The 16333-nt window shown below is 43.1% G+C and overlaps 1 protein-coding gene across 1 annotated transcript in view; it reads right to left on the bottom strand.

Moving 5' to 3' along the window:
• The window catches only part of SASH1 (SAM and SH3 domain containing 1), a 333081-nt gene extending 317375 nt beyond the window's left edge, over positions 1–15706 (bottom strand). Inside the window, exon 1 of the mRNA XM_066248582.1 lies at positions 15592–15706. Coding sequence (XP_066104679.1) covers positions 15592–15636 — 45 coding nt within the window. The 5' untranslated portion in view covers positions 15637–15706. The remainder of the gene's footprint in view (positions 1–15591) is intronic.
• Positions 15707–16333: the final 627 nt, after the last annotated feature.

Genomic DNA, 16333 nt, shown 5'->3' with positions numbered 1-16333 from the left:
AATTGGTCTGAGGATTTGAACACGAAAGCCTGGGTTTTAAAGCCAGCTCATACTGCAGTTTCTACAATTTTTCACAGTTCTTGAGCCTGGGAAGTCCAAGGTCAAGGTGCTGACAGGTTCAGTTCTTGGTTATGATGGACTGCTTATTTTGAACCTGAACCTTTGAACCTGACAACTGTTTCAAAAAGGACAAAGAGGAAAATGTTCAGGAAATGAAGTGATATTAATACAGTTTAGATTTTGGGTATTGTCAGCTTTGCATAACTGAAAAGCAGAGGGAAATTCATCTTTCATACCTTGATGTCTCTGTTCTGTTCCTTCTCCTCTCCCTACCCCCTTAAGACTCCCTGCAGCACACAGGGTTCTCAAATTCTATTCCTGCTTCCTTCTGTCACACCTCCTTCCAGAGCCTTCTTTCACACTAAGGCACAAATATCTAATAGCAGCTTAAGTATCCTCCATGTCACTAATAAATGTGACCATGTAGTGATAGGCCTCATAGAAAAGGAAAGAATTTTAGAACCACTCAGTTGTGGGATGGAGCTCTAGACTCCAAGAAGAATGGCCATAGTCAAAACCATACACCCTAATGCTGCCATGCACAATATGGCAGCCACTAGCCATTAGTAGCTAAAAAGAGTACATTTAAATTAATCAAAATTAAACATAAGTAACAATTTTGTTCCTTAGTCACACTAGCCATGTTTCAAATGCTCTGTAGTTACATCTGTCTAGTGGGCACTGTATTGGTAAGAGAAGACCCAGGACATGTCCATCATCCCAGAAAGCTCTATGGGACGGTGTAGTTCTAGAGGAAAGTCAGGATCATGACAGCCAATGATGTTTCCCAGGAAAATTCAGTCTGATAGGGGGGGGGAATGCGTTGTCAAAGCTTAAATTATATATACCCCCCTCCCCACAATTATCACACTGTTGTCCGTGTCCATGAGTTTTTCTTTTTTTTTGTCCTTTTCTTTGCTCAATCCCTGCACCCCCCCCCCCGCCCAGCCCACCCTGACAGCTGTCAGCCTGCTCTCTCTCTATGAGTCCGTCTCTGCTCTGCTTCTTAGTTCATTTTGCTCATTAGATTGCACATCTGAGTGAAACCATACGGTACTTGTCTTTCTCTGACTGGTGTATTTCACTTAGCCCTCCAAGTCCACCCACACTGTAACAAAATGTAAGATTTTCCTTCATTTTTATGGCCTTGTAGTATTTCATTGTATTAATGTGTACTTTTTATTCCCCCAGCAAGTGTTTTTAGTCTGCTTGGGTTGCTATACCAAATTGTCATGACAAAGTAGCTTAAACAACAAACACTTATTTTTCATGGTTCTCGAGCCTGGGAGGTCCAAGGTCAAGGTGCTGACAGGTTCAGTTCTTGGTTAGGGCCCACTGCCAGGTTTGAGGATGACCATCTTTTCATCATGTCCTTACATGATCAACAGCGGAGTGAGAAGCGAGCTCTCTGTCTTTCTGACAGGGCCCTAATCCCATCTTGAGGGATTTACCCTCATGACCTAACTACCTCTAAAAGGACTCACCTGCAAATGCTGTCACATTGAAGATTAGGGTTTCAACACATGAATTTTGGGGGGACACAAACATGTAGTCTGTAAGAGCAAGTGACACTGGCTTTGTGTTAGTGACACAAATTTTATTTTAAAAATACAGTAATTAAAATTTCAAAGGGGATCAATTAAAAAAAATGTTAGGTGAAAACCAGCATTTCTACCTGTGGTTTGCACAGGCGCGAACCCAGAAATGAGGCAAGTGGACCGGCCGTGCAGGCATCCGGGGCGGGGCTGCCAGACCCGTCAGGGGCACTGGGCCCTCAGGACTTCCGGGGGTTCACATAAATGGATTAATTTCTTTTAAAGAAATTAAGGTCAGAAGAAAAAGTACACTTTCAAGTTAAGTCAATTTTTAAACATATATTAATGTTTTAATATATAATTTATTATATTAATATAGTATACCAACACAGTCATAAAATATAACTTTTGATACTATTTTAGTGGAGGAAGTGGCCTACAAAGGCGAAAGTGCCCAGGGCCCAGGAAAATCATGACTCGACCCTATTTTTCTGTATACTTGGAAGGCACGCAAGGCAATGGGCACAGAGGGTAGGAGTTTCTCAGCAGCACAGTGGGTGGGTGGGGGTAGCTGCATTTCAGCGGAGGGCACAAGTGTAAATTAGAAATAAATGGCAGCATGCATGCCCGCTAGCTGAGCATGGCGTGAGCTAAGGCGCGTGTCTGCAGGCAGGGTGCCCAGGGCGCACCAGACAGCAGGATAGGACAGCAGGACTGACCCCGGTGCACATGATCACTACCTGCAGGTCCGCATGGGTTCCGGCAGTGGGGCAGGGCTGAACCTTCCAGGTGAAGTTTTTCTAGGGAAAGACCAGGATGGGATTTCAGAGATCATCTATTAGGAAGGCCTACCAGGACTTTTTAGCCCTGAAATCACATTATAAGGATATAGGAACAATCTCCTACTTGGCTTGAGTCAGGTTGATTGTGATGATAAGAAACACAGAAATGAGAAGCAGACACACACACACACATACACTCACACACACACACACACAAGCAGGTCCTAACACAAAAGGTGACTTGGGGAAGCTGCCAGATATTCCTTTCGAAAAGAAAAAGTTTATGAAACAATTACCCAATGCACCCTGAAGGCAAAGGCTGGCAAAGTTAAGGCTGACTCCAAGCCCTCTTGACAAGCTCTGTGATGACAGGGGTAGAGATGCCACTTCAAGGCAGAGGACTGTGGTTAAAGGCCGGGCATGCCACCTGATTCTGTATCTTGTAGTTGCTCTCTTGTTGCCGAGGGAGGAGCATGACATTGACGAATCACCCTATTATAACTTGTGATAAAAGCAGCAGGTACTTAGAGAACTGACCAATAGATACCTGAAAGAGACAAATGGCTGCGGGAAGATGGGCTGATACAAGCTGGAAATTAGCGATACCCATTGTGAGAACAGGACAAAGCTTACAGGATAGAGATAATACCCTCATCGCGTGAATGTCCATCAATTCCGGTCACCTAAGTCTTCTTGGAAAAAAGTCTCAATTACTAATAATGTATTTATATATGAAAACACTCTGAAATCTAGGATGCATCATGCAAATCAAGGTATTATCATGACTAAACCAACTGAAGTGGAAAATTGGAACAATTATCTATATATATACTTTGATTTTAGGATCAAGTTTGGGGATATTTGGTCAGATATTTTTTTCTAACCAGTCTGGAAACTTAGCATTGTGATATGTGGAATCAGCAGAAAACCTCTGAGGGGGACCCAGAATGACTGTGCAACGATATAAGTCAGTCTTACAGAGACGTCTCTGGGAAGTTGGGCTACTCAGTAGTGTTGGCTGTGGTGGTTTCTACAGTGGCATCCAGCACCCATTCTGCAAATCACTTCCTTCTTCAACCTCAGGGGTTTCTGCAAACCACATTCAAATGGCCTGTGAAAGCGCTCCCCTACATTTCCCATTCTTCCGGAGTCGGGCCAAGTGGGCCCGAGGGGGAATCATCAGCTGCTTCAGTGCCTGCTTCTGGCGGATTAACCACAAATTCATCATGCGGTTCAGCGAGGAGGCAGTCACGTGGACAACCGTGGCAAAAAAAGCACTGCAGTTTTTTGGGTTTTTTTTTTTTTTCGAGCAGCTGTCATCAGTCAACAAAATCTGAACTGAGACCTTCAGTGGCCAACAGCTTTGGAAAATGCATGTCCATGTTCCCATGGTAGAAAGGCCCCCGGGGGGCGCAGGTTGCGAGGGGGTAGGGCTAAATGAGATGGATAGAAAAATGAACCGGTGAGATATTAATCAAGAATGGAATGGATTAACGGGAGGAACCATATGTAGGTTTCTGGTGACTAACTCGTGACACTGTGGGAGCTACTTGTGGTGTCCAATAGCTAGCCCATTTTTACTTCCAGAACACTCATTCTCGCATCCTGCAGCAGCTGCTACTGTTTGGATTATGAAAAGGAATAAACCATATGGTGTGGCAGAAAGGAATCACACATATTTTCACATGGACAAATATTATTATTCCAAAACATAAACACGTCAATATAAGTGTTTTTTCTCCCGGGAGCAATACAGCCCCTGAGCTCAGTAATAAGACAATAACTTGCTGTGTGTGTGCAAAAATTACCTGCTATGATTTTTATTGGAATCTGAGCCAGAGGGCTTCCTAAGTTTTTCTTTTCCTTATCTGTAGGAAGACAGAAAGAAAGAGAGGAAAGAAGGGAGGGAGGGAGGAAGGAAGGGAGAGAGGAAGAAAGGGAGGGGAAAGGAAGAGAGGAAGGAAGAGGGAGAAAAAAAAGAGAAAGAAACGAGAAAGGGAAGATGACTTCAGGAGCAGGGATATGACGTTCTGGGCACTGCCATCTGGATGGCAGCCCCAACCCAGAACTCTCTACCTGGGAAGCAGGGCACTTGCCTGGGGATTGCAATGCCAAATAGCTAGCAAGCAAATCCAGAAGGCGATGGCAGGAAAGACTCAATCAGGCCTTTTATTTCTTCTTTCTTAAAGTGAATTTATTGGGGTGTCATTGGTTAATAAAATTATACAGGTTTCAGGTGTATAATTCTATAACACATCATCTGAATATTGTATTGTGTGTTCACCTCCCCAAGTAAAGTCTCCTCCCATCGTGATTTGTCCCCCCTTTACCTTCTCCTATCTCCACGCACCCCCTTTTCCCTCGGATAATCACCATTCTGTTGTCTGTATCTATGAGGGGCTCTTTTTTTTTTTGCTTAATCCTTTTACCTTTTTCACCCATCCCTCAATCTTTCAGTCTGTTCTCTGTATCAATGAGTCTGTTTCTATTTTGTTTGTTAGTTTATTTTGTTCATTAGATTCCATATAAAAGTGAAATCATATGGTACTTGTCTGTCTCTGACTGGCTTATTTCACTTAGCATAATACTCTTCAGGTCCATCATGCTGTCACAAAAGGTAAGATTTTCTTCTTTTTTTTTTTTTTACAGCTGAATAGTATTCCATTGTGTAAATGTACCACCGCGTTTTTATCCACTCACCCACAGATGAACACATGGTCAGCTTCTAAATCTTGGCTATTGTAAATAACACTGCACTGAACATAGGGGTGCACACATTCTTACAATTTAGTGTTTGGGGTTTCTTTGGATAAATTCCTAGAAGAAGAATCATTGGGTCTTAGGGTAGTTAGAGTTTAAATTTTTTGAGGAACCTACAAACTGTTCATAGTGCCTGCATCAACCTGCACAACCATCAACAGTGCAAGGGTTCCCTTTTCTCCACTTCCTTGCCAACACTTGTTTGTTGATTTATTGATGATAGCCATTCTGATACGTGTAAGGTGACATCTCATTGTGGTTTTAATTTGAATTTCTCCTATGATTAGTAACATTGAACATGTTTTCATATGTCTATTGGCCATCTGTGTATGTCCTGTTTGGAGAAATGTCTATTCAGGTCCTTTGCCCATTTTTCAATTGTGTTTGTTCTTTTTGGTGTTGAGTTTTATAAGTTCCTTATAAAGTTTGGATATTAAACCCTTATCAGATGTATCATTAGTGAATAGGCTCTCCCATCACTGGGTTGACTTTTCATTTGGATGATGGTTTCCTTTGCTGTGCAAATCTTTTTAGTTTTATCTAGTCCTATTTGTTTATTTTATCCTTTGTTTCCTTTGCCCCAGCTGATATAGCAGAGAAAATACTGTAACGAGAAAAGTCCGAGATCTTATTGCCTATGTTTTCTTCTAGGGTTTTTATGGTTTTAAGTCTAACATTTAAGTTGTTAATCTATTTTGAGTTTATTCTTGTGTATGGTGTAAGAAGGTTGTCTAGTTTCAATTTTTTTTGCAAGTATATGTCCAGTTTTCCCTACATCATTGATTGAGTAGACTCTGTTTTTACCCTTGTATGTTCTTGTCTCCTTTATCAAATATTAATTGACCAAAAAGGTGTGGGTTTAGTTCTGGGTTATTTTGTTCCATTAATCAATATGTTTGTTTTTCTGCCTGTACCATGCTGTTTTGTTTACTATGGTCTTGTAGTTTACTTTGATATCAGGTAGCATGAGTCATCCAACGTTGTTCTTTCTCAAGATTGCTGTGGGTATTTGGGGTCTCTTTGGTTCCATATAGATTTCTGGAATATTTTTTCTAGCTCTGTGAAATATGCCATTGTATCTTGATAGAATCACATTGAATCTATAAATTGCTTTAGGTGGTATGGATTTTTTTTTTTTTTTTTTTTGGTATTTTTCCAAAGTTAGAAGCGGGGAGGCAGTCAGACAGACTTCTGCCTGCACACGACCAGGATCCACCCGGTATGCCCACCAGGGGGTGATGCTCTGCCCATCTGGGGCATTGCTCCCTTACCGCCGGAGCCATTCTAGCACCTGAGGCAGAGGCCATGGAGCTGTCCTCATCACCCAGGCCAACTTTGCTTCAATGGAGTCTTGGTTGTGGGAGGGGAAGAGAGAGATAGAGAGAAAGGAGAGGGGGAAGGGTGGAGAAGCAGATGGGCGCTTCTCCTGTGTGCCCTGGCCGGGAACCGAACCAGGGACTTCCACACGCTAGGCCGACACTCTACCGCTGAGCCAATCAGCCAGGGCCAGTATGGACATTAATGGTGTTAATTCTTCATATCTATGAATGTGGTATATGTTTCTCATTTGTATGCTCAATTTCTTTTTTCAGTGTCTTATAATTTTCTGAGTACAGGTCTTTTACATCCTTGGTGAAGTTTATTCCAGCTATTTCATTTATTTATTTATTCATTTTTGAGGCAATTGTAAACTGGATTGCTTTCTTAGTTTCCTTTTCTGATAGTTCATTATTAGTGTATAAAAATGCAATTGACCTCTGGATATTTATTTTATATCCTGCTATTTTACTGAATTCACTTACTAATTCTAGTAGCTTGTGTGTGTGTGTGTGTGTGTGTGTGTAATCTTTAGGTTTCTACGTACACAGTATCACATCATCTACTAATCAGGCCATTTAAACCTGTCAGTGAAGGTTCTTCTGAAGCATGCTTCTAACTCTGTCTGATTTTATTTTAACTGTCTCAGGGACAGTTCCTGACAATATAGTTCTCCAATTTATTTAGATCTTCTTAATTTAGACATGCTACTTCTCTCTGTCCTTTCCATTTTGCTTTATTCTTCCTGTCTCTAGCACTTCATATATTAAGTGCTTCCTCCTGGGAGTCTGCACCTCTGGGTGCTGGTTGCTTTGTAATCTGCCAACTCCTCCATCTATCTCTCTTCCTGCCAGGGCTTGGTCATCGCCTTCCAAGACACTTCCTTATTTGGCTTTTCAGGATCATGAAAGGCTCACCTGTCTCCCAGCAGGAGCAACAGCCCCCTGGACTCAGAGAGGACAGACGTGGGTGAGATTTGCAGGAAGGGATAAAAAGAGTGAGTTCAGCCTCAGTTTTTGTGTGTCTTTGCCATTTTGGTCCCGTGGCCACTGTGACCCATTTCATGGAACCAGGGGAAGCCACCGGCGGGACAAAACCTAGAGGGAAGATGAGGGGACCAAAAGCACGCCTGACTCAGAGAGCCACACCAGGAAATGCCGCACTGACCCGCAAGGTGAGCATTCCCTCTCGTGGTAGTTTTTAGTGGTTCCTCTCTCTAAGTATACAATTTCTACAAGCGAAGAAACTGGGATCAATTTACCTAGTGACCCTTCTCACATTCCTTAGAGTTTGGATGACAGACTATTAAAAAAAAAAACCCATCTAATTCAGTATTCACCTGCTACTTAGTCACCCTACACATCAGGGCCCTTCGTTTCCAAGGCCATCAGTGGCGAGGCTGGTGAGTATAAACGGATGACTCAGCAGGACTGAGCCAGTGGGGGCGGGGGGGGGGCTGGAGGATAGGTGCTTCCGGCAGCACTGAAAATAAAGCACCTGACCACCTGCGCACTCCCAGAGACCTGTCCACAGCCGCACTCAGCCTCAAGGCCACCGCTCTGTGATCCCGGCAGCCCTGCACGCTCCGCTGCTGCAGCCCCTCCCCGGTTCCTTGGTCTGCTGCTTCCAAGGCAGTCGTCATCCGTCGCCCCTTACTCTCAGCCTACGCTTGTCTCCATCCACACCCCTCGTCCCTGTTCAAACCTTTGGTATCCCCTCCACACTCCAGCTCTTTAGGCTGCAGGAGGCTTTTGTGTGCCCAGTGCAGCCTCTAATTCTTTTTATTTTTTTATTTTTTATGTATTGATTTTAGAGAGAGGGGAAGGGTAAGAGAGAGACAGAGAGCGAGAGCATATGACAGGAACATCCCTCTGTCCTGTATGTGTCCTGTCTAGGGATTGAACCAGGAACCTCTGCACTTCCAGATGATGCTCTAACCAGCTGAGCTATCTGGGCAGGGCCAGAGCAGTCTCTCCTTAAGGGTGAGCATTCGAGGTCATGTCACCCACATGTGCTACAGATTTGAGCTCTGAGCCAGCAGTCCTGGTAGTGCGCTCTCTGGCCCGGCAGCATGGGTATCCCCTGGTAGCTCGTGACTGATGCAGAGTTTTAGATCCCGCCCTGGATCACCACATCAGAGCCTCCATCCGGTGACGGGCCCACCGTCTGTGCTTTCACCCGCCTTCCAGGATGCTCTGTGGCAGGCTTAAATCTGAGAAGCACTGCTCTATCCAGATAGGCTCACCCCCACGTTGCAATGCCCTTCGTGTTGCCTGCATCCCTTTTAAACTGCATGCCTACAACTAAATCTTAACCCACTAGACCAGTGGTCCCCAACCTTTTTTGGGCCATCGACCGGTTTAATGTCAGAAAATATTTTCATGGACCGGCTTTTAGGGTGGGACGGATAAATGTATTACGTGACCAAGACAAGCATCAAGAGCGAGTCTTAGATGGATGTAACAGAGGGAATCTGGTCATTTTTAAAAAATAAAACATCATTCAGACTTAAATATAAGTAAAACAGAAATAATGTAAGTTATTTATTCTTTCTCTGCGGACCAGTACCAAATGGCCCGTGGACCGGTACCGGTCCGTGGCCCGGGGGTTGGGGACCACTGTGCTAGACTATCATCTCATTCATTTTAGAGGGATAGAGGGACGTTATGAAGATTAAATTAGATAATGCCTTACTTAGCACAGTTCCTAGCACTTACCAAATCTGTCATACATGTTAGTCATTATCATTGAGTCATCATTAATCCATTCATTATACCGTATCAGTTCTATAGCATTTTATCAATGCAGTCTTAGATCAACTGAACTATTCATGGAGGTTCACTTTCTACTCTGGACTCTTCCTGCCAAAGGCCTCTGCAGAGTGTGTGCCTCTCATTTTCAAGGCGTGTGTTCCCATAGCAGACACCAGCAGAGAACCTGCACTGAAGACAGGAGCGTACAGGTGGGGCTGGAACATCCTCCCCCATGTAAGGAAAGGATCTTGTTCCCAGAGCCACAGCTCCAAGAGTTTGGGGAGGAGAAAGAAAGGCCCCTAAAGATAGAGTTATTTCCAGGAGGATGAGCGGGGAGTAGCAAAAGGAGAAATCAAACACAAATTTAAGTTTTCCTGGATTTCAAAGAGAATCTCTTATTTCTTTTTCTCTTCATCCTCCAATTCTAAATGCCCTGCAAAATCTCTAATCATCTTTTATTTTAGTTAAAGGGGTATTTTGAATATTATTCTGCAAAAATCAGAAATGCCAGGCTGTACTCGGTCAGTATTAAAATTCCCTCAAAAGAGAATTCTGACTTTCATTAAAATAACTACTAAAGGAGAGCCCAAGAGGTTGACCTTCACATTATTCAAGAGCGACACCAATCACCTGGCCTTGGCACGCACGTGCGTTCCTTGCAAGGATTTCAGCAGGTGTTTTCTGAATCACCTCCAGACTCGCGCTGGACAGAAACGCGGCAGAGGTCACTGAAGCCACATCAATAATGGTAAGCAGGTTGATTGCGGCCCCCTCCCATCAGCCCTGCAAGCTGGTGGGTTTCACAGCATGGCTGGCTACACGGGAGGCAGCGTTTACAAGAGCTCTAGCCAAGTCCCAATGTCATTCTAACATATTCAAGAGAGAGACTGACTGAACTAACAGAGCAGGCCACAGCTCTATGGAAATCAAGGGAGCTTAGGAGAGGAAAGCAGACAAGAAAACACATACATACCTACTTTTTATCAGTATGTTTCTTGTTGGAATTATAAGTAGCAAGTACAATAAGATAAAAGAGAATTACACCAAGGGTCACAACTGAGGAATTCTGAATTTCCCCAGATTCCTCTGGCGAGAACACCTGGTCAATATCCGTTTAGAAAGGAGAGCACATTCCCATATGCCGACCTCTCCTTCCTCTAGGCTGACAACCTTTCTAGTCTTTTTATTTTTTTTATCTATTGATTTTCGTGAAAGAGGAAGGCAGAGAGAGAGGAACATCAATCTGTTCCTGTATATACCCTGTCTATACCAGCATCCTCTGTGCTCGAACCAGCATCCTCTGTGCTCTGTGACGATGCTCTAACCAACTGGGCTATCCTGCCAGGACAGCCTCTCTGGTCTTGTGTGTTTGGAAACAATTACAGGTCAAAAGGGAGGAAAACAGGGTCAAAGTGTCACAGCAAAGCTCAGTTCTAATCTCTGTACTGCTACTAACCTCTTGAGTAATATTTGAAAACGAATTTAACCATTCTGTTCCTCAGTTTCTCTCTCTGCAAAATGAGAAATTGGTTGATTGAGATGATAAATTCAAAACTGTACAGGTCCTGAAAAGCACTGTATGATAGAGGGGAGAATGTGTCCCCATCTGCAGGGGACAATGCTCAGCTCCACCCAGCACAGTCACAGTTTTTGATTTTGTTTCCCAAGGAAACGTGTTTCTGGATGGCTCTGTCAAAACCTGAATTTTAAACACTGGCACAAAGATGAAAGGAAATAACTGTTGAAAAACACTCCTCAGGTCAAACAGAACACATAAATGGTCCTTTAAAGTTCTTGCCTTCTAGGATTCAAAATTTGTCTTGAAACCAGTGAGGACTTGTCACTCTGAACATGCAATTCCTTGATCTGCATCCTGGTAATAAATTGTTTCCCTTTCAAACTCTCAAGTGAACTGCGTGCCTCATTTCCCAGCAGAGCTGTTAGAACCAGTCCAACCACGTCTGCACATGGCAAAGTGGTCCGCCGAAGTTGCAGCACACTGCCAAGGAACTAGATATCAGGGGAGCAAACTAACCAGAAATAAAACTAAGAAGTGAGGAGAGAAACGTTTCAAGTTCAGCACACAGTCGCTAAGAAGAACTTGGGGAATCTGCTCACAATATCACGAACCCCGCTGTGACAGAGGAGGGGCTCTTAGGGTACAAAATGGTCCAGGAAGCAAGAATGTCGCCTAGAAGAGCAACCTTGGCCTGAACTCTCAGGATGGGCATTGATGTCAAAAGAATTTTCTGGAAAGGGTTTGGATAACTGCAGAAACAGGGAGAGAAGTATGAGAACGGTTTGCTGGCCCTAGGAGTCAATCTAAGGAGAATAGTTAGACATCTCTCTTAGCCTGAGCAAGGGCTGATTGTCGCCTAGACGAGGTAGCCATAATTTGCTAACTTTATGTAGTTTGCACCCTTCAGGTTCTGATTCATCAACTAGTATTCCATATTTTTCCTTAGAAATATGCATCTTTCTACCCATTCAATTTGTCCCATTCTGGCCTGGGACCACTGTCCTCTTATGTTTAGACCTGATAACAATAGCTTTCTAAAAGGCCTCCAGAATCTTCAGAATCCAATCTATCTGGTTAGACTAATTTCCTATAAATACTGCTTTTATCATGCCAGCCTACCGTTTCACCACCTTCCATGGCTTCCATTGCCTACCACGTCTAACCGCCTCTGCACGGCCTCCAAGGGCCTCCAGGACGCACTCAACTTGAACTCTCCCGAGTCCCTCTCACGCATTTCCTGTTCGACCACTCAGTCCCGTCCCACGAGCAGGGATGTCCCTGCCTGCCAGCATCTACTCAATGCTGCCCCTTCCATCTGGATGCCCACCACTCTCCTTCAAATCCTGTCCACCCTTCTTGTCCCATTTCCTTCAGGAAGCCTATTGACTTTCCTGACTTCAGAATCACATTCCATTTAATGGTCTGCTGCTTAATTACCATATTTTTTTTCGCTCCATACGACGCACCTGATCATAAGACGCAGCTAGAATTTTGAGGAAAATAAGAAAAAAAAATTCTGAACCAAATGGTGTGTTAAAATATTTAATAAATATACCACAATAATATTTCAACAACATAAACTCAACAGCAGTATTAACAACCATTAGCACAGTTATTAACAAATGAGAAGAGACTTTAATGTTCAAATACTCTAGTTGTTTGGGAACCCACAGCAGCCAAAGAAAAATAAATAAATAAAAAAAAATGAACATTCGCTCCATAAGATGCATGGGCATTTTCCCCTTCACTTTTGGGGAAAAAAAAGTGCTTCTTATGGAGTGAAAGATACGGTATATATTATTTTGTTCTCTGATTGCTCCATATATGTATATCTTGTCTCTGAATTATATTTTGACCTTTGTGAGTCAAGGGCATGCCTTTTTCCTCTGTGTTCTCTGCGGAAACGGTAGAATAATGCAGAGGCGGGGCTCAGTAAACACCCAAATGCATTGTACAGATGAGCTCACTTGGAGAAAAGGGATGGGGACAAATGAGGTGTTAGGCTTGAAAAAAGAAAGTTGGCTTGCCTCTCTGGGTGGTGGTGACCACATAGAACTACATAACCGGTTTCTATGTCTACTTCCCCCAAATCACACCCACTGCTGACAGCTGCCTACTGCACATCATCCAATTATGAATGCATCCTCGTACTTATTTACCCTGGTGGAAGCTGGCCCAGATAACCACTGGGTAAGGTTGTACGCAGGGTGGGGATCTGGTCTCTCAGCCGTCCTTGAACATCGCACAGCCTTGAGGATATGAAGCTGCACTTGAAAGCCAGCTCCTAAATTTGAACTTGCAGGGGCCACGATCATCCTCTTTGAGAGAAGCATTATCCAGCCTGACGTGAATTTCTAAGCAACACAGGCCGTCTGCAAGAGTGTAGACATACAAGAAGTCTAGTGCCCTGAAAACAGAGAGCAAGCAGGCAGCTGTCGATGGAGAAGCGGCTTGGGTCCTCCAGGCAGAGAAGGCAGTGAGAACATGTCCAGCGTTCTGTATGAAGTCGCCGGCCACTAAGGGCAGAGGCTTCTATTTCTTACTTCCACCTTGCTCATGAACCAGACAGCGCCAAGCCCATCATTAAATCTCTATGTCTCACCAGCTGTGCACTTAAGATAACAACTTGCTGACCACAAGAGAGTTTGGGTATGTTAATTATGATAGAAAGACGCTGGGCAAATATACCAGGTTCTCCAAACTCTATTTCTGTTGATTCACACAGGTTCCTGTGCAGCCATTGGATCAGAATGAATTTCAGTCTCTTCTGCTCAGGGCCATGCCTATCCCTAGGTGTCAGAGCTGGCTGCCAGTCGACCTATTGCACAGCCTGGAAGGAGCTAAGGAGAGACTTGTTTGCCAAGGGAAGTGGTAACAACATGTCAGGGCAGAGACGGAGCCAGGGGCTTGAGAGCTTCCAAAAGAGGAGAGAATTTTCCAAACAGCAGTTTGAATAATCAAAGTTTAACAGATCAACAGGTGAGCTTGAATGTGTATGATAGGTTTACCTTACATTTCTACATTCTCTCATGTGACTGAGGTATCTTATCTGGAACCTCCTTGGGTGGGGCCTGGGGTGTCTAAGTGGAGAAGAGCATTGATGCTTACACCTTATCCCTTTGTGTATTTGCTGAGCTCCAGCTTTGACCTTGGTCCCATGGGCTGTCTTAGGACCCCTGAGCCAATCAGATCCTGATGCTACATCAGCTCCCAGCCTCTCGGAGCACAGACATTTCTTCCTGCCCAGAGGGCATATAGGAAACACCCTTTTCATTTTTTTTTTTTATAACTTGAGAAAATCAGCTTCTAATAAAAATAATAAAAATAAAAAAATCTAAATATCGCGTAGAAATGATTGTTCCCAGAATACAATCATTGGTTTTGTTTGCTAAGTACCGTATTTCCCCCATGTATAAGATGCTCCCATGTATAAGTTGCACCTTAATTTTGGGGCCTGAAATTTGAAAAAAAAAAGTATTATGTAAAGTTATTGGACTCAAGTTTTATTCATCATAAAATCCACACAACTCCTCATCTGCGGTAAAAAGTGGGAAATGCAAGTAAAAAAGTCTACAACCACTGTATAAGACACACCCAGTCTTTAGACCCCAAATTTTTCGAAAAAGGGTGAATCTTATACACGGGGAAATACGGTAAATGAGTGAATGACTCGGATACATAAAAGTAGATGTACCAAAAGCTTGACTATTGACCTGAAAATTGTACCTTTTTAGTTACATTTGGGAACAACATATTGTTTTTTACCCTCCCTTCTCCAAAAGTATACGACATGGCTTGCCGGTTAGCTATAGCATTATAACATAAGGTATCAGAGATAGTGAACATTCTTTAATGAACTGAAGGGATTCCTCTAGAAACCAATGTTTTAATTTGCTCTAGGAGTCAGCTTCATGTCATAAAAGCAGGTAATAACAGGTCAAACTGCTAAAGAACAGACCCAGACCGACGGGTCACATTACTGCCACCGGAAGAGAATTTGTTATACCACCCAATCTAAAAGTCACCTATGTTTGTGATGGGATCTTCTATTTCCAATGAAGTTTCAGTTCACATTAGAAAGGAGAGAACAACATGAAAATATATGCTGTGGGACAGTGAGCTGTCCCACCTGAAAAAGCCCTGGGCAGGGGGTTGGGGCCGTGATCCTGCAGCCCCGCTCTGGGTTGGTCATGCAGGGAACCCCAGTGTATTCGACTATAAAGTGAGATGACAGCCCGGATCCCCACGGCCTGGGAACCTGCCACTCTCTGGGGCTTTCAGGAACTTGACCGATTCTTCTAAAGCAAACTCAGCAGCTCCCAATGACATAAAGGGTGCAGCAGTTCGGAACATGTCCAGTTCAAAAACTGTAACAGTTGGTTTCAGACAGGCATTAGAATTAGAGTGCCCCTTTATTGTGCACTTCTGATACGTGCACGTGCACACACATGTATTTATAAAATCTTAACAGTAGTATATTTCAAAGAGATCAAAAGTAACAATCCAACAGAGAGTTCTAAGAAGCGTTTCATTTGCGTTAAAAACCTGGCTCGACTTCACAATCCCTGTGTGTCAGGGAGTTGGTTTTTTTTTTTTTTTGCTTCCATAAGGTCACATTTTGTGTGCCCATAGCTGTTCAGTATGGTTCATCAAAAGCACTAGAAAAACTTTTGCCCAAACAATTCATTCAAAGTCATTTATCGCTAATGTCATTCAGTATGTAGAGGACACGTTTCACTTTAAAATAATGAGCGAGACTACAGTCCTTTGATTATAAATTCCCCTTTCATCTTAATTTTATGAAAAGCCACAAGGAAAATGCCCAGCATGATGCCCTTGATATTTAAACAGTTCATTCGACTTACCATTAGTCTGCCCCAGAACTCAGCCTCCCTTGCAAAATGCTCCATATTGAAGAGGTAAATTTCTTGTTCTGCCTTGTAAAATGTGTCACTTGGACTGCCCTGATGACTGAACACAGCACTCAGCAAACATTTCTGCCGAGCCACTTTCAAAATATTGACGGTGGCCTTTTCTCATCGCTGGGAGACTTGGGAGAAATAGAATTTACATACGTTGGGGTGAGATGGGTGTGGGCATTTTTTATAGTTATGATTCAAAACCAAGATATGTCTCATTCAAAGAGATAATAATATAACTCAAAGGAGAAAAGTATCCCCTAGCATTACTGCCACTTAAGACCTGACAATTTCTATTGCCACGCACAAATGCACCACGCCTCCGTCACCATGCCAAGAGCAGTTCTACAGTGGGTGGTGTAGGTTCCTTCTGGCATTTTTTTTTCATGGCAGACTCTGGTAATTATAAATCTCTCAGCTCACTTTAAGGTGTGCACAGGAACACAAGAAAGGAATCTGAAATGCAAGTATAATGTTGCAAGCTCAAGGAGACAACTTTTGGCATTCTTGTGGGGGAAATTAACCAAAGTTGGCTCATAAATGATTCACCCTCTGTATGCTCTGTTAGAACAGGTAAAATGTGATTTTAAACAGCTACATAAAGATATCTGTGCTAAGAATAGTCTTACTTTTTTTCTTAAAGTTTTAAAAAATTATTATTATTATTATTATTATTATTATTATTATT

Source organism: Saccopteryx bilineata, chromosome 12 (assembly GCF_036850765.1).
Source record: "Saccopteryx bilineata isolate mSacBil1 chromosome 12, mSacBil1_pri_phased_curated, whole genome shotgun sequence".
Taxonomy (NCBI): Eukaryota; Metazoa; Chordata; class Mammalia; order Chiroptera; family Emballonuridae; genus Saccopteryx; species Saccopteryx bilineata.
The sequence above is the reverse complement of the archived record's forward strand: the minus strand, read 5'-3'. Positions and strand labels throughout refer to the sequence as shown.